Source organism: Prionailurus viverrinus, chromosome A2, assembly GCF_022837055.1.
Source record: "Prionailurus viverrinus isolate Anna chromosome A2, UM_Priviv_1.0, whole genome shotgun sequence".
Classification (NCBI taxonomy): Eukaryota; Metazoa; Chordata; class Mammalia; order Carnivora; family Felidae; genus Prionailurus; species Prionailurus viverrinus.
In genome coordinates, this window is record NC_062562.1 from 65,518,055 (window position 1) to 65,539,641 (window position 21,587).

General features: G+C 50.1%; 1 protein-coding gene across 5 annotated transcripts in view; it reads right to left on the reverse strand.

Moving 5' to 3' along the window:
* COBL (cordon-bleu WH2 repeat protein) overlaps nt 1–21,587 on the reverse strand; it is a 276,082-nt gene that overhangs the window by 112,773 nt on the left and 141,722 nt on the right. For all 5 annotated transcript variants that reach the window (XM_047849242.1, XM_047849241.1, XM_047849238.1 and 2 more), the window contains one exon: nt 895–1,077. In XM_047849242.1, the coding sequence (XP_047705198.1) occupies nt 895–1,077 (183 nt within the window). The remainder of the gene's footprint in view (nt 1–894; nt 1,078–21,587) is intronic.

The window sequence follows — 21,587 nt, forward strand, 5'->3', positions numbered from 1 at the left end:
GAGAACAGGAGCTGCCTGGTCAAGGAGCGTCCCGGCCCCTGAGAACGGAGGGCCTGGGATTTCCAATCGCGCTTCATGCCGCGGCAGACTCGCGGGAGGACAGAAGCCCAGTGCAGACCCCAGCTGCTGAGGACAAAGGCTCTTTCTGGTCCACACATAGTGACAACCCCTTGCAAAGGTGTGACGTTGCTCTGATGATAAACTTAGCACCCATGGCTTCCTACATACACGGTCTCTGCAAACGTCCCATCACGTGGAAAGTGACTTAGTGTGAAAGGCCCTCCCTCCTTTCCTGTGCATCTGAATTATTTGGGGCATCTATATTTTACGACCTATCATCCCTGTCCCGTACAGACTCCAGATTTCTTTCAGTGCTCTGAACCACGCTATTTTCTCATTTAGAGATCATGACGACGCCCAAACTTTTAATGCTGCAGACACAATAAATGCTAATAACAAGCACAGGCCTTGAACGCCTGAGAGCACAGGAGGTGTCCTACCTTCCACACGTGAAGGAGCGTGGCATCTCATCTTTACTTCTACTTTTTTTAAATGTTTGAGAGAGAGAGTGAGCATGAGCAGGGGAGGGACAGAGAGAGAGGGAGACAGAGACTCTCAAGCAGGTTCCCCACTCAGCTCAGAGCCCGACGTGGGGCTCGATCTCACACACTGTGAGATCATGACCTGAGCCGAAATCAAGAGTCAGACACCCAACCGACTGAGTCACCCAGGCGCCCCTCACTTTTACTTCTAAATAAAGCTTAAAGATTCGATCGAAACACTCTCCCCGCTAAAGCCACAAATTTGCAGAAGGTAGGGCACACAGGGAACTTCCAGAGAAGTCGCCGGTCCTTTTAGTGGATCCACCACTCCCCGGAGCCGCCCTCCGCCTACCTTTTCTGAGACCTTGTCCTGCACTGGTGGCCCCAGGCCGGGCGGCGTCGGGGGCGGAGGGGCCCGACGCTTCTTCATGTCCGACTTCACAGACACCCCTGAGATGTTGCCAAGCGACAGGGATGGACCCAACGTCATGGAACGCGGATTCACCGCTGGGGAGTTGGGCGTGGTCAGGCAGCCCTGCGGGGAAGGGGACAAAGAGAAACTCTCATCAGTGCGAGGTCACTTCTCAGTGCAGGAGTGCTCCAACCTGAAAACCAAGTGCCACACCGCCCATCCGAGCCTGTAGGACACGTCCACTGCTGGGCTTGAATGGCCTGAGCAAAACGCTCACTTTCAGTCGAAAGCCCGTATTTTCCCTGTGGTGGGAGACACTCCATTGACACATTCCTGCTGCAAAGGTTTCTTTTCTTTTTTCTTTTTGATGTTTATTTAGTTTTGAGAGAGAGAAAGAGAAAGAGACAGCACGAGCAGGGGAGGGGCAGAGAGAGGGAGACACAGAATCCAAAGCAGGCTCCAGGCCCTGAGCTGTCAGCACAGAGCCTGATGCGGGGCTCGAACCCACAAACTGCGAGATCATGACCCGAACCGAAGTTGGACACTCAAGCGACTGAGCCACCCAGGCGCCCCACAAGGTTTGTTTTCTTAATCACAAAGGAAACGACAGACCTCTGAAACCCCTAAGAACCCTTACCAGCTAGACTCGTTTAACACTCCTGACCAGACCGCAGTGTGAATCAGCCTCCTTTGAAACAGAACCTGTCTTCGGAACGAGCTTGTAGGTGCTGAACAGAGGAAGGCACAGGCCAGAAGTACATTTCTCCCAGAGGAATCTGTCTGTAGCTCTGACCGCACTGAGCCCCCTCTCCGGCCCTCCGGTGGGTCATGTCTGCTCACATGACCTCTCTCGCAGCCAGTTCCAGGGCCCTTGGAGACCTCAGGGAGGCTGGGACAGGGGAAGGCTCGCTTTGGCCCCCCATGAATCTGTCAGGGATGCCACAACCTTTCCCCTTCCTGATGCTCAGCTGGGGCTGCAAGGTCTCATTAAAGGGTAGCTGCCGATTAGGTGCGTGCAAGCCCCCTGATCTCACAACGGCGCCCCTACTCTGTGCGTCCCTCGCTCTATAAAAGCTGTGGCGTAAGGTCTGGATTTTGCAGAGAGTAACTATGCAGCAGCTGTGGATTGGCCTCCACCTGATCTCCCACCAGGAAGGTCCCCTGAATAACACTGCCTAGAGGAGCGCCTGGGGGACTCAGTCAGTTAAGCGTCCGACTCTTGATTTCAGCTCAGCTTATGATCTCACGGGTCATGAGTTCGAGCCCCACCTGGGACTCTGTGCTGACAGTGCAGAACCTGTTTGGGATTCTCTCTCTCCCCCTGCCTCTCTCTGCCCCTCCCGTGCACGCATGCTCTCTCTCTCGAAAGAAATGAATAAACTTTTTTAAAAAAGTTAAATATTAAAAACAAAACACAAACCTCTGTGTAAGGTGTATGGAGACACCTGCTTTGTCAAAGCACCTTCTCCATTTGGGGGTCACTTTACTGTCCCCCTCCCCCACTTTCTAACAGGGTCTCTGCCATCGTGAGAAGTATGTCACCGGCTGCCAAGAAGGGGCTTAGGTTTCTTCGAACCCTTCACGGGTCACCACCAAAAGGCCGTGTGAGATAAATGGCGAGCCACGGAGGCTGTGACCAGGGAACACAGTACTCCCTGGCAGAGATCTACACCGAAAATAAACGCAAGCCACAACGCTACTTAGGAGCTTTCACAAAGCAGCCCCGCCTGCTGGGTGTGTATGGGGGGGCTGGCAGGCTAAAGGGCACAGACTTGTTTTTTTTTAATGCTTATTTATCTTTGGGGGGCAGGGAACAGAAAGAGGGAGACACAGAATCGGAAGCAGGCTCCAGGCACTGAGCTGTCAGCACAGAGCCCGAAGTGGGGCTCGAACCCACAGATCATGAGATCATGACCTGAGCCGGAGTCAGACGCTTCATCGACTGAGTCACCCACGTGCCCCGACACATAGGTGTTTTAAATCCTTACCCCTCCTAGGGTCTGCTTAACCTGATCATGTAAGCGTTAGTGCAGGCAGAGGCTTAGAGAACCAACACTCCGATTTCAAATGCGTAACAAGATAGAAGCCAGGCTCTCCCCTGGCACCTCTCCCCGCTCCCCCCGCCAACACTCCCCCCCCCCCCCCAGAACCGGTGCCCAGGGTGTACTGCACACCAGGGGCTGCGCAGCGGGGAGGTCAGCCCACACGCCGTCCGGGTTCGAGTTCTGCCTCTGCCGCGTGAGCTTGGACGTGCCTCTGGAGTCTTCTCTGCCTCAGTTTACCTCCTGTAAAACTGGGTACCAGTAGTTTTGTTCTACTTATTTACTTATTTACTTATTGTCGCTCCCGTTACAATGTGGGACCCATGGGGGCAGCAATTTTTGCCCATTTCCCCAGCTCCTGACAGCTCCTTGGTGCGCGGAAGGCCCCGGAGCCAGTGTTTGTGGGAACGAATGAATGGATGGCTGAGAGCCTCTGGACAACTCTGCTCTCAGGTTTTATAAAAGGAGTTGGTGGGGGACGACTGGGTGGCTCCGTTGGTTGAGGGTCCGACTCTTGATTTCGGCTCAGGTCGTGATCCCAGGGTCCTGGGATGGAGCCTCGTGTCAGGCTGGGTGCTGAGCCTGGAGACTCTCTCTCTCTCTTCCTCTCTGCCCTCTCCCCTGTTTGCACACACTCTCCCTCTCTAAAAACATAAAGAATAAAGAAAAGGAGCTTGTGGGGGAGCTTTTATCTGAATGACAGGATCTCTGTATTTAAAATACGTATTTAGCAGGGCGCCTGGCTGGCTAGTCAGTAGAACATATGACTCTTGATCTCAGGGTCGTGAGTTCAAGCCCCATGTTGGGCGGAGAGCTTACTTAAAACAGAGTTAAGTAAAATAAATATGTAAAGGAAACCCACTGGGCAAAAGCCCAGTATTATCCGCACTCAGACTCAAATCCTATTCTGTTCTGCCAAGTTTACTATCATTCCCTTCCCTGAGAAAATTTTTGAGACTCAGATTTTCTTGTCCGTAAACTTTTTTTTTTTTAATTTTTAAAAAGTATTTATTTTTGAGAGAGCAAGCGCAAGCCAGGGAGGGCCAAGAGAAAGGGAGGCAGAGGATCCGAAGCGGGCTCCACGCGGACAGCAGTGAGCCTGATGTGGGGCTCCCACGAACCGCAAGATCATGACCTGAGCCAAAGTCAGCCGCTCGACCAACCGAGCCACCCAGGCGCCCCTCTTGTCCATGGCTGGCTCTCTCTGATACCCCCAGGGCAAGGGAAGTGCAAGCACATGTCCTGGAGGTTTGTTAAAGCTTGTGAAAAACTATCTGCAAGCCATCTACCCATGGTGACCTCTGAAGCACGCACGGCCCCGTCTGGCACCCCGCAAGCGTGACATTCGGGACCAGGCGTTTCACAACGCTGCTGCTATAACCGCTTCTGTTCACTCCACCCTGTCTAGACTCAGGACTTCTAATTCCTCCTGTCCTCAGCCCTCGCCACAACTATGTGTGCCTGACTGATCACTCAACACGGCTGTGAATTCACCTCTGACCTTTAGATGCATTTTTTTGGGAAGCTCTGTGCAGAATACGCCCCGAAAAGTACTTTACAGGTCACCCGTTGCATGTGGATTTCAGGTTTTAATCCCATAATCCTATTGCCCCTGTAGCACTCTGACATCTCCGGGAGGAACCCAACACAGTTCTCCCGACACACAGCCCAACGCACACACACAGGCAGGAATGCTCTCGTCTTCTCATCTTTAAAAGAGGGAAATTCTGGGGCGCCTGGGTGGCGCAGTCGGTTAAGCGTCCGACTTCAGCCAGGTCACGATCTCGCGGTCCGGGAGTTCGAGCCCCGCGTCGGGCTCTGGGCTGATGGCTCGGAGCCTGGAGCCTGTTTCTGATTCTGTGTCTCCCTCTCTCTCTGCCCCTCCCCCGTTCATGCTCTGTCTTTCTCTGTCCCAAAAATAAATAAAAATGTTGAAAAAAAAATTTTTTTAAATAAATAAATAAAAGAGGGAAATTCTGGGGCACCTAGATGGCTCGGTCGGTTAAGTGCCCAACTCTTGATTTCAGCTCAGGTCATGATCTCACTGATGGTGCTTGGGATTCTCTCTCCCTCTCTGGCCCTCGCCCCTTGTTCTCTCTCTCTCAAAATAAATAAATAAACGTAAATTTTTTTTTTTTTTAATTTTTTTTTTCAACGTTTATTTATTTTTGGGACAGAGAGAGACAGAGCATGAACGGGCGAGGGGCAGAGAGAGAGGGAGACACAGAATCGGAAACAGGCTCCAGGCTCTGAGCCATCAGCCCAGAGCCCGACGCGGGGCTCGAACTCATGGACTGCGAGATCGTGACCTGGCTGAAGTCGGACGCTTAACCGACTGCGCCACCCAGGCGCCCCTAAACGTAAAATTTTATTTTACATTCCATGGACTTCAAATTGCTGTTAAGATCTCGCATATTTCTGTCACATTACACTTGGTTTCCTTCTCCTCCAGTGAGCATTTTTGGTAAGCGTGACCTCGTGAGAGCCAAGTAAGATGGCCTTAGCAGAAACCCAGAAGCCCATGGGGCTCCTGGGTGGCTCCATCAGTTAAGTGCCTGACTTCGGCTCAGGTCATGACCTCACGGTTCGTGGGTTCGAGCCCCGTGTCAGGCTCTGTGCTGACAGCTCGCAGCCTGGAGCCTGCTTCGGATTCTGTGTCTCCTTCTCTCTCTGCCCCTCCCCTGCTCACACTCTGTCTCTGTCTCTCAAAAATAAATACATGTAAAAAAAAAATTAAAAAAAAAAAAAAGCCAGAAGCCCAGGGCACACCCCATCCCAGGCCCCTGCAAGTTGGGGTCTCTGTTATCCTGGACAACAACAATGCTTCTCATGATCCATTGTCTGTCTGTCTCTGGAACACCTCTGGATTTTGACACCACAGGTTTATTTAGCTCCAGTCTGCCCTGTACGGGCCACACAGATCTCTCCCAACACCCCACTGTTCACACTCACAGGCAGGCCAATCTCAGGGTCCATGAGACCTGGGTCTATCAGCACCACCCAAGAACTCTGCTATTCAGTAGCATTGCTCAACCTTCAACCCATGGGCAGCCAAAATGTTTCGAATATTTTGGCTGCCCAGAGGATATCTGTGGTTTTTCAGATTTTTTTTTCCTTTTTTATCTTTTGACTCCCTTTACCCACTTCTCCACCCTCCTCCCTGGTTGCCTCCCCTGGCAATCAGGCGTTTTTGGTTTTTTTTTTGGTGTGTGTTTCTTTTGTTGTTTTTTTGTTTTGTTTTTGGTTCTGCATATAAGAGAGACCATGCAGTACTTGCCTTTCTCTCTCTGACTTATTTCACTTTGCACAACGCCCTCGAGGTCCATCCATTTGGTCGCGGGTGGCAAGATTTCATTCTTTTTTTTTTTAAGGCGGAACAACATTCCGCTGCGCATATATAGATATAAATATAAATATATTAGGAACAGTTTCTTTACATGTTCATCTACAGATCTATGGGTTATTAGGCTGTTTCTGTATCTTCACTATTGTAAGTGACATCATCGCAATGAACACAGGGGTGCATATATCTTTTTGCTCTAGTGTTTTCATTTTTGTCGGATAAATACCCAGAAGGAGAATTGCTAGATTGCCCGGCAGTTCTGTTTTTTAACCTTGTGAGGAACGTCCATACCGTTTTCCACAGTGGCTGTACCAGTTTCCGCTCCCACCAACGGTGCACGAGGGCTCCCTGTTCCCCATACCGAAACTTGTTATTTCTGGTCTTTTTAGTAATAGCCACTCTGACTGGTGTGAAGTGATAACTTATTGTGGTTTTGATTTGCATTTCCCTGATGATGAGTGATGCCGAGCATCTTTTCATGTACCTGTTGGCCATCTGGATGTCTTTTTTTTTTTTTAATGTTTCATTTATTTTTGAGAGAGAGAGAGAGAGAGAGAGCAAGTGAGGGGAAGAGAGAGAGGGAGACAGAGGATCTGAGGCGGACTCAGTGCTGATAGCAGAGAGCCTCATGTGGGACTCAAACTCAAGAACTGTGAGATCATGACCTGAGCCAAAGGCAGATACTTAACTGAGCCGTGCAGGCACCCCTCTTTGTCTTCTTTGAAAACAAAAATGGCTATTCAGATCTTCTGTCCACTATATAATTGGATTGTTTGGTTTTTTATTATTGAGCTGTATGAGTTCTTTATAGATTTTGGGTATTAGCCCCTTACCAAGTAGATGATTTGCAAGTATTTTCTGCCATTCAGCAGACTGTCCCTTCACTTTGTCGATAGTTTCGTTCACTGAGCAGAAGCTTCTCTAGTATGATGTCTTTCCACTTATTTATTTTTGCTTTTGTCAGGTTCAAAAATTCATCACCAAGACCGACGTCAAAGAGCTTCCTTCCTGGTTATGTTTTCTTCTAGAAGTTTTATGGTTTCAGGTCTTAAGTTCAAGTCTCTAATCCATTGTGAGTTAATCTGTGTGTACGTGTGAGAGAGTGGTCCAGTTTTCCCAACACCGTTTACCTAAGACATTATCCTTTTCCCATTGTATATTCTTGGCTCCTCTGTAAATTAATTGACCATACGTGCATGGGTTTCTTTCTGGGCTCTTTATTCTGTGTCATTGGTCTATGCATCTGTTTTTATGCTAATATTATACTGTATTCATTACCATAGCTTTGTAATATGGTTTGAAATCGAATACCAAGATATCTCCAGCTTTGCTTTTCTTTCTCAAGATTCCTTTGGCTGTTCGGGTGTTTTTTCGTTTGTTTTTTGTTTTTGTTTTTGTTTTTTTTTTTTGTGGTTCTCTACATATTTTATGATTATTTGTTCTATTTCTTTGAGAAAAGTGATTGGAATCTTGACAGACATTGCTTTGGATAGTATGGACATTTTAACAATATTGATTCTTGCAATCCATGAGCATGAAATATTTATCTTCCTCAATTTCTTTTATTAAGGTCTTATAATTTTCAACATGTAGATCTCTCACCTCCTTGGTTAAATTTATTTGTAGCTATTTTGTTCCTTTTGGTGCAATTGTAAATGGGATTATGTTCTTAATTTCTCCTCCCGACAGTTTTTTATTAGTGTATAGAAACGCCACAGATTTCTGTATATTGATTTTGTATGTTGCAACCTTACTGAATTTATTTACTAGTTTCAACAGTTTTTTTTTTTTATGGTGTCTTCAGGGTTTTCTCTATATAATATCATGTCATCTGCAAATAGTGACAGTTTTACTTCTTCCTTCCCAATTTGGATGCTTTTTCTTTCTCTTTCTTGCCAACTGCTGTGACTTCCAGTCCCTTGTTGAATAAACGTGCAGAGGAGGGCACCCTTGTCTGTTTCCGATCTTAGAGGAAAGCCTTTCAGTTTTCCACCATGGAGTATGATGAACACAGATACAAAAGTCCTCAACAACACAGGAGCCAACTGAAATTAACAATACGTTAACAGGATCATACACCACGATCAAGTGCGATTTATTCCAGGGAGGCAAGAACGGTTCAACACCCACAAATCAGTCCATGTGATACACCACAACAAAACGAAGGATAAAGGTCATAGGATCATCCTCGTAGACGCAGAAAAGGCATCTGACAAAGCCAGCGTCCATTTCTGATAAAAACTCTCAACAAAGTGACTATGGAGGGAGTGTACCTCAACGTAATAAGAGCGATATGTGACAAGTCCACAGATATTTGTGGTTTAACACTTAGCTTCTTTCTTTCCTCACTTCTGGATTTGGACACAGAATTTCGAAAACAATCCACAGAAGAATTTGGGAGAAAAACAAGGTCGGACATCGTTTAAAATGCTAACTCACTGGGGCGCCTGGGAGGCTCAGTGAGTTGAGTGTCTGACTTCAGCTCAGGTCATGATGTCGCGGTTCGTGAGACCGAGCCCCGCTGTCCGTGTGGACAGCTCAGAGCCTGGAGCCTGTTTCAGATTCCTTGCTTCCTTCTCTCTCTGCCCCTCCCCTGCTCATACTCTGTCAATCTCTCAAAAATAAACATTAAAAGAATTAAAAAAAAAAATACAATGCTGACTCATCAATATTAAGTAAAAAGGAAAACCAGGATAACCTGTGCAGCTCAGAGTTCATACAGCCTGGCCCATGTCTTATTACAATTTAGGGGCTCTTCTGCTACAAAGTGGCAAAGTTCCACGAGGGATAGACCACGGCTTTCCTGCAAGAGGGATCTGGTTTCCTGTTCTGGTCCAAATGGGTCAATAACATCTTTTTTTTTTTTTTAAATCAAGTCTCCCCCCCCCCCCCTTTTTGGTAGGGGAATGAGTCTGGCCCTTCTCTAATTGTGGGCACCCCAATCCATATTTTGGCTACTACAGTCTTGCTTTTCAGGACTTTTTCTCCTAGGAGTTCAGCCCGATAAATCATGAAGGAAAAAAGCCATGGATAATGGAGAGAAAAAGGGACGAAGTGAACCCAGCCGTCACACCAAGACCTCACGGGGCCTCACGCTGTGGGCTGTATTCTCCACCTGACAGGCTGCTGTCCACTGGAAAAGTCAGGTCAGAGACAACGCTGAACTCTGTGTATCCCCAACACCCCTGATATTCACTTAGGTCATTTATTACATTCAGAGCACAGTGATAACTTGATCCTGTCTCACACACACATCTGGGAGGAGACAAATACAAAGAGAGATAGAAGCTGCCAATTTCAGGATCCGTGTCTCTGCTCAAAATGAGACCAACACCGTGACAGTTGATTTTGCCAGAGATATTTATTTACTTACTTATTTAGAGCACACGAGCAGGGGAACGGGGCAGAGGGCGAGCGAGAGAGTCCCAATCAGGCTCCACACTCAGCACAGAGCCTGACGCTGGGCCCAGTCTCACGTCCATGAGATTGTGACCTGAGCTGAAATCAAGAATCCTGGTGGAGATGCACTCCCCCCGCCCCACCCCTACCACGGCCTCACCCGCTCCAGTCCCAGAGAAGCCCCAAGTTTCTAGGTGGCTGGGGGATGGCTTTGACTTGGCCTCCAGAGCCAGCTGTGCCCCTAACCCAGCAGGATGGGCACAGGCTCTGGGTCGGGCCAGCACCACACAGCAGAGGGCACTGCTGGCTGTCGCAGTCCGAGCGCTCCAGGGAATCCTGATGAAGGCTCCGGGAGGGCTGGATTTCCCTAGAAGAACCGCGGGGCTCACACACTCACTGACAATTGGGCAGAGATCAGTACTTTGCAAGAAACCGAGAAGCACCGCTCTTTCGGGAAGCCCAGACTGCCGTGGCGAGTTTTCCTCTGTTCCACGTCCTCGTGTACATGTGCACGAGGCACCTTTACAGACACACCAGGGCACCCATCCACGTGGACAGGAAGAGATGCACTAAATTCTGGCGAGAACGTGTTTCTGCGTTGAGAGAGACGAACAGGCCAATCCGAAACTGATGTCGTTGAAACCGCACCTTGTGAGACCCGTCGGGTCCACACCGTCTCCCCAAAGTCAGAGCACATCCTTTGATGTGACTGTTTAGGGATTCAGATACAGTTGTTGTTTAGAGATGAAGGAGAGCATTTTGGTGGCGGTGGCTGTGGTTAAAACAGCCGCGGGCAAGCCTATCTCCTAGCTTGGATCTGACGCTTTTAGGACAGCACGATCTTCGAGTTTTAATGTGGAGGAGAACTGAAGCCCAAGGAGACAGCGGAGGTACTCAGGCCGGCCCAGCTGCCGGCGGATGGGATGAACTCGGATCCAGGAGCCCGGCTGCCTCTCCTGTCCTTACGCTATGCTGCCCCCTCTTGAAAGGCGTCAATAGAACTTTTTTCTTCTGCCTGCTTGCTCAAAGAACCAAGCGGGCCAGAAGATGCAGTCAGACCTGTTCTCCCACCTTCTTTCCTCCCAATACTGGTTTTGGCGGAGTCCAGGGCAGGACCGTCCATCCGTCCGTTACAAGCCTGATGGGGCAGACAGACAGCCTCCGGGGACCTGGGTGGTGGAGCTCCTGCTGTTTTCTGCTGAGAAAGGAGAGAATATTCTCATTCCCTTCCGTGGCTGCCAGCACCGTCCTGGGCAAGGGGTGGGGCAGAGTTCCCTTCCCAAGAAGGTATTCTCTGTCTGCTTTCTCTTATCCTTATGGCACAGCCTTCCTGACAGGCCATTAGCTACATCCCTCAGCCAGAGGGTGTGCTGGTTCCTGGCACCCTGGAGCTCTAGAGTCAATCCAGAGTAAATGCACACCAAGAGGTATATTAAAGCATGCCAGCTTCGTGGGAACTGATCCCCGGGAAGGGCAGGGACGTATGAATCCAGCGTCTGGTACATGAAATGCTGGGAAATGACCATTCTCTTGGCTGAGTTCCTCCATGCGGATGCTGGAGGGATGGCGTTTCTTTACTGGGAAAGCTGCAGAAGCTTCTTGGTCGGGATCCATTATTTCAGCCGGCAAAACGCTAAATCACGTAAGCTCTTCGACGGTTATAAACACGAGAACAATTTGGGGTCATTTCTCTACTAGCAGGATCTCTTCTTCAAATGAGCAAACCAGGAGCACCTGGGTGGCTCAGTCAGTTAAGCACCTAGCTCTTGATTCAGCTCAGGTCGTGATCTTGTGGTTTGTGAGATGGAGCCCCGTGTCAGGCTCTGTGCTGACAGCGTGGAGTCTGCTTGAGATGTTCTCCTTCTCTCTCTGTCCCTCCCCTATTCACACTATCTTCTCTCTCTCTCTCAAAATAAATAAATAAACATTAAAAAAAATAACTTAAAAAAATAAGCAAACCAAGAGGATCCAACTGGTAGTATTTGATTTTCTGTTAACAACACTGTGTAGACACAGGCTGAGCTGTGATCTTCTACGGCTTTTGCTGTAGAACAGTCCTGAGATCGAGACCTGTGAGCAGATGTGTGAATGCAGGGAATATGTTGACTAGTCATCATAGGCAAGTTTAACGATGACAGCGGTAGGAAGCCAGAACTTTCTGAGAAGCCTGTGAATGAAAAGGAAGCAAGTTCCTGTGTAGATCCAAGATGTAGACCATGTCTTGGCCACACTCAGGAAGACCGTGACCCTGGTGGCCCACGGGGTCTTGGGAGACGAACTCCAAGTCCAGCGGGCCCTGCGTGAGAGAGCAGACCCAACCCAAGTGCAAAGGCTTGCTGGGATTTGGAAGAGCAAAGCCAAAAAGCAAGTCGCTCCGTATAGTGTGGTTAGGGCGTGGGGCCAGGGGCCTGGCTGCAGGTGAGGCTCACGGGGAGGACCCCAGCCGACAAATGGGGGGGAAAGACCTAAGTCCACACGACGTGTACATGTGAGATGCGTGCTATGGTTCCATGTGAGATTTCAACTCTGGCAAACGCAAGTTCAATGTGGGGGGAAAACGTTCTTGTTCAAGTACATCATCAAACCCTAATCACGAAGAAAGCCAAGGTTTTCCCTTTCAAACGTGCATGCAAATCTCTTGTCACCTGCACGGTGGCATGTTCTGAATGCTGGATTGGAGGATGAGTTTACGATAGCTCATCAGCAGTGAGATCTCAGGTGGGGCGCACTTTCGATAACCGCAGTCCCACAAACCGAAGGAGGCCTCTCATACCGAGGGGCTCATGACCACTTGATTAATACCACAGGCTGCATGAGGAAAGGAAATGAGAACCCTGGCTGTCTATCTCTAGTGACACAGAAGCCAAAGTAAGGTGACAATAAATCTCTCTGCACGAGATCTGATGGTTTCTGGGACGTCATCAAATCCGGGAGACTCCTCTGTTAATGCCAAGTGACTGAGTCACGCTCGGTGGAGGAAATCAAGCTAATGAGATTTCTCTTTGGGTGAGTCAATCTTCAAGCAAAGTGGGAGGACTGTCTGAAGAGGCGGGGAGCACTCACTGTGGTCCCACCGTGGCCCTCCGGGGTTGCGCTGGCCAAAGCACTGTTCGAAACGATTTGCCCTCACCTGCGCATTCCTCATCACCGCGGTCTGTGTGTACCACGTTGCAGATGAGAGTGGCCCCAGAATTCGTGATCCAGAACAGGACTACGATCCGGGTGGTCTAAGGAGAACGCCACACTGCAAAGAACACGGGACAACCGCATTCCGAGGGCGGTCCTGGACAGAGAAGCATGGTCTTGCTTCCTGGGAGGGAATCGGAGCTGAACACCTGTTGCGGGCAGAGTTCCGGAACAAGGACTGACCTGGTCAAGGAGGCAATCTAGATGCCAGGTGGCCCTGCTAAGAGCAAACACGTGGAGACGTTCAGCGGCCACATCTTCACTCACCCGTTAGATCCTTGTAACAACTGTCAGAGGTAGGTAACCATAGGACTCCCATCTCACAGGTCAAAAACGGGGGCCACCGAGCGAGGTCTCCCACCAGCACAGCTGGTTCTCAAACCTGGCCCCACACCGGAACCCCTATGCCCTGGGAGCTTTGAAAGGCCACGCAAACACAAGTTCAATTTTGGGGGAAACTGACCAGCTTCGGCAGAGACCCTGGGAGGGGACCAGGCATCCGTTGTTTTTTCTTTGTTTAAAAGACTGTGCCAAAATATACAACCTCGAATTTACCATTTTAACCATTTCAAAGTGTACCGTTCGGCTGCATTAAGTGTATTTACAATGCCGTCCAGCCATCACCATGGCGCGTATCATTCTGGAAACCTTCAGCACCCCAAAAGGAAACACTGTATCCATTACGTGGCCACTTCTCGAGCGCTTCTCCCCACAGCCCCTGTGAACCAACCACCGCTATGCTTTCTGACTCATGGACTTATCTGTGCTGGTTACTTCATACAAATGAAATCAGACATTAGGTGGTTTCTGGCTTCTTTCACTTAGCATGACGGATTTCAAGGTTCGTCCACACTACAGCATGCATCGGTTGCATTCTTGCTACAGCTAAATAATATTCCTTTGTCCGGACAGTGCACATTTTGGGTACCCATTCATCTGTGGATGGACATCTGGGCTGTGTTTGCCTTTTGTGAATAGAGCCGCTCTGAACGTGTGGGTCCAGGTTCTTGCTTGAAAAGCTGTTGTCAGGTCTTGTGGGTGCCCAGGCGTGGAACCCTGGGTCCCCCCGTAAGATTCTACGTTAAACTTACAGAGGAGCCGCTGACCTGTCTCCCACAGCAGGTGCACCACTTTGCTTTCCCGCCAGTAAGAATGAGGTCTCCAATTTTTCCACATCCTTGCCAATGCTTGCTATTTTCTTCTTCTCCCCCTCCCCCTCCTTCTCTCCTTCTTCTTCTTCTTCTTTTTTAAGTTATAGCCACCGTAGTGGGTGTGAACCGGTATCTGACTGTGGTTTGGATTTGCAGTCCCCCAGTTCATCGTGATGTCAAGCATCCTTTCATGTGCTTGCTGCCCACGAGGCATCTCCTTGTGATGGTTAAGATTTAAGAACGACGGGTCAAGAACCGAGGTTAAGAACCACCGCTCCAGAATCTCCGCCCCCAGCCATCACACCACACTGCCCGGCTTACTGGTGCTTTGCTGTTCCTTCTCTCTGCGGGGACAGACTCACAGCGTCAGCCACTGGCATTGTGGGGAGGCCCCCGACCTCCACGGTGGCTGGTATTTGCGTGCGTGACTAACCTTCGCAAGCAGCGTCTGTCCAAGACCCGCAACCCAACCCTTGGAGGTGCCCTCGGACAGCACATCACAAAGCGAATGGTGATGTTTTTCCAGGGCACACCTTCTACGCCTTTTGTGTGCTTTCAGTAAATCACTCATAAACTCTGGTACTTTACCACTAACAAATTACCAGTGGCCCCACCCCTGACCCGTCTCTCAGAGGCCCTGATGCCCCAAAGGATGCTCAGCTGGTCCAATGCATGTCTTCAAGGCAACAGGGAGGGGACCTCTGGGCACACACATCCTAAGGTCGCCTGCAAAGCCCCGGGCAGGTTACTCGAGATTCTCCTTTGTCACCCTGTGCTTCTGGAGTGCAGCTCTCCGACATCTTTCGTGAAGACGTTAACTTTTGTTCAGATAAAAAGAGGGTCAGGAGGAAGGTGGCTGCTGGGGGCTGCACATCCCAGAGCCTGGGGGTGGCCAGCCTGGGGGCCCGGGGAAGCCAGGAAGTCAGAGGACAGACCCAGAGAGCAGAGGCAGATTTTCCCATCTGGAGGCATGTGACACAGGGGGCGTCACAGGAGGTCAGCGGTGTTCTACTCAGTCTCTGCTGCGACGGGAACAAGCCAGGAGGAAAATGGAGCCACCAGGACCATTAAGGAGGATGGCTGCAAGCCATCAGGAAACTGGGGAGCAGTCCTGGGAGGGTGCGATGCTCTTATCTTTGTGCGTGGGATATGGGGGTGCTGGCGGGACCCGGCTCCAGGTTATAGGTCAAGGGCAGGCTTCTGTGGGCAAACTGGGCTCTCTCAAAGGACATTCCCATGGTGGGCTTTCCACCAGCCTGCCCTTGGCCATGTCCCCGAGGCCTCCTATCCTTGAGCCAAGAACAGCTTCTCCGCCCTCACTAGCCCGGTCACTGGGTGGCGTGGGACAGGTAGCGCCCAGGGCCAGGCGCCAGAGAGGAGGGAGGGTCTGTCTTCTCTTTTCTTCCCTCTGGATTTTAAGGTCACCTCCGCTAGCCTTGCACAGAAGTATGACGCTCTCCAGTCCCTCCCTCTTGCCAGTCGGGGTATCCTCCTGACTTCCCACTGGAGCCCCACTTCCCTAACTAATCTTCTCCTTCAGATGCTGGTGACCCAGAGGCTCTTCCTAGCATGTGAGGTTCCCTTTTGACTTGTTTCCTTTCCGGGCAGCATAAACAGCCAACTCTCCCCACTTCCTTCCCGGGAAGCCGGCCAACCTTCCCTACCGGGGGGCCCCTCAGGTATTTTCACCAAGAGGCCAAGGAGGAAGTGAGCGTTCCCGATTTCAGCAAAGGGGTGTGTGTGTGGATGCCTCAGGGGAGCTCCCCAGTCCTGCAGAATCACCGCCCCGGCCAGCCTCTGCTGAACAATGTCCCCCTAGTCGTGTAGTGTGCGCTTGTGTGTGTGTGAACACACACACACACATACACACATACAGTAACTCGCTTCTGCATGAAGCATCTCTCAGCAACCCCTCTTATCACAGAGAGCTCAGCCCCGATTTCCGGATTATCGTGCCCGGTCCCTGAGACAAATGTCACCTGTCCTCTGTCGGGATTGGCTGTGAGGCTCTGCACAGGGTCTCCCGGCCTGGACAGGAGGCTGGCCTGCTGGTTCACTGAACGGGCATCCCTCTCCCTACATCCGAGCCTGAGGCTAGCTCGTCCTCCACAAAAGGGCCCCCTGCCACGGGTGCCCCGTTCTGCCATTTGCCCGGTTTTTCCTCGGCCGTCCGTGAGTCAGTGTGAAACACCAGCATCTGCCGCCTAACGATTGCCAGAAGGGCCACAAGGACCCGAGTTCTGAGGACCACGGTGGTGGATAATTTCTCCCCGGGACGCCCTGGAACCTTCCCCACCCGAGGGTCATGGTCAGGTGCGTCCAGGCTCCAGGTTTTCTCCCCACATCACGCCGCCTTCGAGAGTCACGAGCTCACCGTCCTGCTCTGGCTACGGTGCTCTCTCTCGTTTTACGAGCAACGTTTACACTGGCGGGTCCATTTGCTCGAACGGGCACACACACACAGGACAAAGTGCTGTCTCTTCCACAGACCCCCGGGCACCGGAGGCAAAGAGGGGGAGCCAAACCGTGCTGCGATGCAGAGAACGGCCACACCGTGGCTCAGTCGTCACCTAAGTGGCCTGTGCACCCTGGTGGTGCCTCGGCAGAGTAAACCCCACGCGCCAGCTATCCAGGAAAGGCACACGGCATGGGCTGATCCCACGCCAGGATTCGCATCAACCGTCAGCCCCAGAAACCTCGCCTCCGTGTTCCAGGAAGGACCCCAATACACAGAGCTAACACGGGTCATTAAAAATACATTCACGTGGTCGCTATTCTTCTTATAGTTTGATTGTGCTGGACAGAAATGTTACCGTTTCCTGGAGACGCTGCAGGGGGCAGGTAATTCTCAATCCTCCGGGAGGAAGCAGAAACTCCGTCCAGGCTTCCTTCGGCCTGGACGATGAGACAAGGGTGACAAACCACGTGGCCACTTTCAGAAGATGATTCTGGTTGACATCATTCTGCACATGAAGGCCACCTGTGGCTATTCAGGGCCGGAAGGTCCCTGAAGACAGGGACAGGAAGCTCCAAAACCCAAAGGGTTAGAGGTCTCCTAACCAAGGGGCGCTGGCTTTCTGGAAAGTGCTCTGTTTCCCCCAGGGCAAAATTACAGAGACTTAAGGGGTGCCTGGGTGGCTCAGTTGGTTGAGCGCCCGACTTTGGCTCAGGTCATGATCTCTTGGTTTGTGGGTTCGAGCCCCGCATCGGGATCTGTGCCGACAGCTCAGAGCCTGGAGCCTTCTTCGGATTCTGTGTCCCCCTCTCTCTCTGCCCCTCTCCTGCTCACACTCTGTTTCTTCCTCTCAAAAATAAGCAAACATTAAAAAAAATTTAAAAAAATAAAGTGGAAAAAAATGACAGAGACTTAAGGGTGGGGTGTCGACTTCTCACCCAGATACGAGCCAGATGCTCTGTAGGATTTTTTAGGAGAGGAGTCACTGCCTCCGGGGCCAGAGGCTCCCCCCGCCCTCCTCCCCTAAGACCTGGAACCTGCTGCTCCTCCCAGTACTGATCTGATCATCTCTCGGCAGAACCCCGTGTGTCCAGTATGATGTGCACGCACTGAGCACACAGAAACAACGCACACCCGTCCACCTGTCCGCATGTTGGTCCTGTGACCAATCAGAATCTCCAGTCCTCTTAGCGCGAACTCCTAGAGAGTCTGATCACTCCCAGGCTGCTGTGCACTTAGGTTTTTCAATCTAAATGCATTACTTACATTCGAGTTCTATGGTTCTGCGCTAAAGACAACCAAGCTGTCTATAAATGTCGCGTGCCAGCTGCCATCCCACGCGGCCCCGTGTCACCCACGACCCGAAAGGTCCTCCTCTCGGGGGGACCCGTGGGTAGGTCGAGTCCCTGCGCCCTGGGATGCACCAGCTCATCTCTGCTCTGAGTGGAGTATTCCCGATCAGAAAGCAGGTGCCCGGCGGAGGAAGTGCGTCACCTCTGCAGCCCTGCCCACCCTTCCCAGAGTCCCCAGGGGGTGTTGACTGCTGTGGCCAAGAACGAGGTGAGGAAAGAAAGGCTCCAGTCTTTTTAAAAAGAGACGGAAGCCCTGAGAATCAGGGTGTCTCTTTCCTGACACGGTCTGCTCACCAAGAAAATGCAAAGAGAGAAGCAGCAGTCCCTCAGGGTCAGGGACAGTGGACCTGCAACGTGCAGCCAGCCCTGTGACTTCTCGGCCAAGAGGAAGCCAGGGCAAAGCAGCAACACCAGCAACAGCTAGCGGGGCGACTTTCCACCTGACCCCGTGAGCACAGGACTCCGATCATTTCCTCCAGGGCAGAAAGAGACCGAAGGCTTGGCTCACGCCCGGCCTGGGGACGCCCCAGGAGGACGCACCCAGGGGACCTCACCATCTGCTGGCCGGTGGCCCTTCCTTACCCCAGCTGTCCAGGCACCTCAGTGATCTGTGTTTGAGAGCCACCTGGGGCTCGTGATCTCGGGACAGAACACAGCCTTATTTCAAAGTCCTGACTTTAAAAAAAAAATTTTTTTTTTTTAATCTTTATTTTTGAGAGAGAGAGACAGAGTGTGAGCAGGGGAGGAGCAGAGAGAGAGGGAGACACAGAACCTGAAGCAGGCTCCAGGCTCTGAGCTGTCTGCGTGAAGCCCGATGCGGGGCTCGAACCCACGAACTGTGAGATCATGACCTGAGCCGAAGTGGGATGCTCAACCCACTGAGCCACCCAGGTGCCCCCCAGTGTGTTACTAGGGACGTCCTTGGATCTGCGGCTTGGTGGATAGCACCGGGGGGGACCCCTCGCGCTATCACCACGTTCGGCACCCCTTCGGTGCTGTTGAGGCCACGGTCCACATTTCTCCCCTCCCCTCCCTCTGCATTGTTCTGGAAACCAACCTAGCCCGCTCCTGGGGTTAGCTCACGTGCCAGGCCAAAAGCAGGAGAGATGACAATTAACCGCTAACTGCCACTGTGTCCAGTTCCCAGGTAGTCCTTCCTTCAGGGGACTCTGTCACCGTGGGCTGTACTGCCCCCCTCCCCCCAGACCACCCCCACCCGTGCTCCTTACTATGGAGGAGCAGGCAGAGGCCCAGACCATGAGTCCACTTGGAGAAACCTCTCACACTTGCAGTACAATCTGCCTGTGATCTTGACGGTGGGGGGGGGGGGGGAGGGGTGGACACCGGGGCTGGGGGCTTCTAGGCCTTTCTGTGTCTCATGCCTGAAAGGGGAATTCTCAGCTGTTCCAGCTCGTTCTCCAAGTCCAATCCCGCCTCCCCGGCTGGGCCTCAAGGACCTTCACCACCCACACCCCAGACCTCCTTCTACAGCTGTGGTCACGAGACCCCCACGTGTCCCTCTGGCAGAGGCCCACCTGCTCTAGCCCGCTGGAAGTCATCATTCGTTTGTGCTCAGAGCATTAAACTCACATATGGCTCGAGTTTCCCCGGGATCCGGGTTTTGTCATCTTTGGTGGCTCCTGGTGGCCACGGGGGACTGTCAGGTTCCCACTGCTCACGTGCTGACTCCCACGGCACAAAGGATGCCTTTTACTGGCTCGCCATTTACGTTAAAATTAGTCGACTAGGCTTTCAAATGTGCCGTTGTTGCTTTTAAGTAATGTATCACCGCTAATTTTGCTCTGTGGCTACCCGTTATTATGGCTGGTAGTTACATTCAGTCCCAAGATACGTAGCAGACTTTTCTTTTTCTTTTTTTTTGAAGTAGGCTCCGTGCCCAACGTGGGGCTTGAACTCACGACCCACGTTCAAGATCAAGAGTCGCATGCTTTACCGAATGAGCCAGCCAGGTGGCCGGCCCCCTTTTTTTTAAATTTTTCTAATTTTATTATTTTTTTTGTAGCTTTGTTAGTGATTTTATCTTTTTTATTATTTTATTATTTTTCATCACGATAACTGTACTCTTAACCCCCATCTGCTATTTCACTCACCTCCGTCCTGTCTGGTAACCATCAGTTTGTTCTCTCTAGTTAGGAGTCTGTTTCTGGTTTGCCTCCCTCCCTCCAGCCCCCCTCCCCCTTTTTTCTTTCCCTTTGCTCGTCTGTTTTGTTTCTTAAATTCCACATGAGTGAGAGCGTACGGTACTTGTCTTTGACTTATTTCGCTTAGCATTATACTCTCCAACTCCACCCACATTGTTGCAAAGGGCAATTTTCAAGTAACTAGAATAAAACTAAGAGGGAATCATCCATATGTGTACACAAATGTAAATATAATCTCCCCAAATTTACTTGTGCAGGGACATTTCATCACTGAGTTGATTTTTCTTTGGTTAATGGATATTAATAGTTCAATTTGCTTATGGAGATTTTAAAATTTAATTGAAAATGAACTTTGTTAATATTCACTCATATTTTATTACTGGAATATTTAATAATTCCACTACCAAAATCTTAATGAAAAATTAACACATTTTTTAAGTTTATCTAATGACAGAGAGAGAGAGAGTGAGAGAGAGAGAGAGAGTGTGCACGAACAGGGGAGGGGCAGAGAGAGGGGGAGAGAGAGAATCCCAAGCAGGCTCCACCCTGTCAGAGCAGAGCCTGACTTGCAGCTCAAACCTAAGAACCGTGAGATCATGACCTGAGTTGAACCAAGAGTGGGAGCTTAAATGACTGAGCCACCCAGGCACCCTGAGAAATGAATGCATTTAATATGTGTCATTACATGAAAATTGCTGGAGATTTTGTGGTTGCTTTTGCTTTGGGCATCAGATTAAAAAAAAAATCATCACCAAGACTGATGTCAAGGAGCCTCCTGCTTATGTTTTCTTCTAGGAGTTTTATGGTTTCAGGTCTTAAGTTCAAGTCTCTAATCCATTGTGAGTTAATCTGTGTGTACGTGTGAGAGAGTGGTCCAGTTTTCCCAACACCGTTTACCGAAGACACTATCCTTTTCCCATTGTATATTCTTGGCTCCTCTGTAAATTAATTGACCACACGTGCATGGGTTTCTTTCTGGGCTCTTTATTCTGTGCCATTGGTCTATGCATCTGTTTTTATGCTAATGTTATACTGTATTCATTACTATAGCTTTGTAATACGGTTTGAAATCAAATACCAAGATATCTCCAGCTTTGCTTTTCTTTCTCAAGATTCCTTTGGCTATTTGGGGTTTTTTGTGGTTCTCTACATATTTTATGATTATTTGTTCTATTTCTTTGAAAAATGTGATTGGAATCTTGATAGGGATTATAAGGAATCTGTAGATTGCCTTGGGACATTTTAATATTGACTCTTGCAATCCATGAGCATGGGATATCTATTTATTTGGGTCTTCTTCAATTTCTTTTATTAATGTCTTATAATTTTCACCCTCTTGGTTAAATTTATTCCTATTTTATTCTTTTTGATGCAACTGTAAATGGAGTTGTTTTCTTAATTTCTCTTCCTGGTGGTTTTTTATTAGCATATAATGTCACAGATGTCTGTATACTGATTTTGTATGCTGCGAACTTAGTGAATGTATATTAGTTTTAACAGTTTTTTGATGGTGTCTTTAAAGTTTTCTCTACATAATACCATG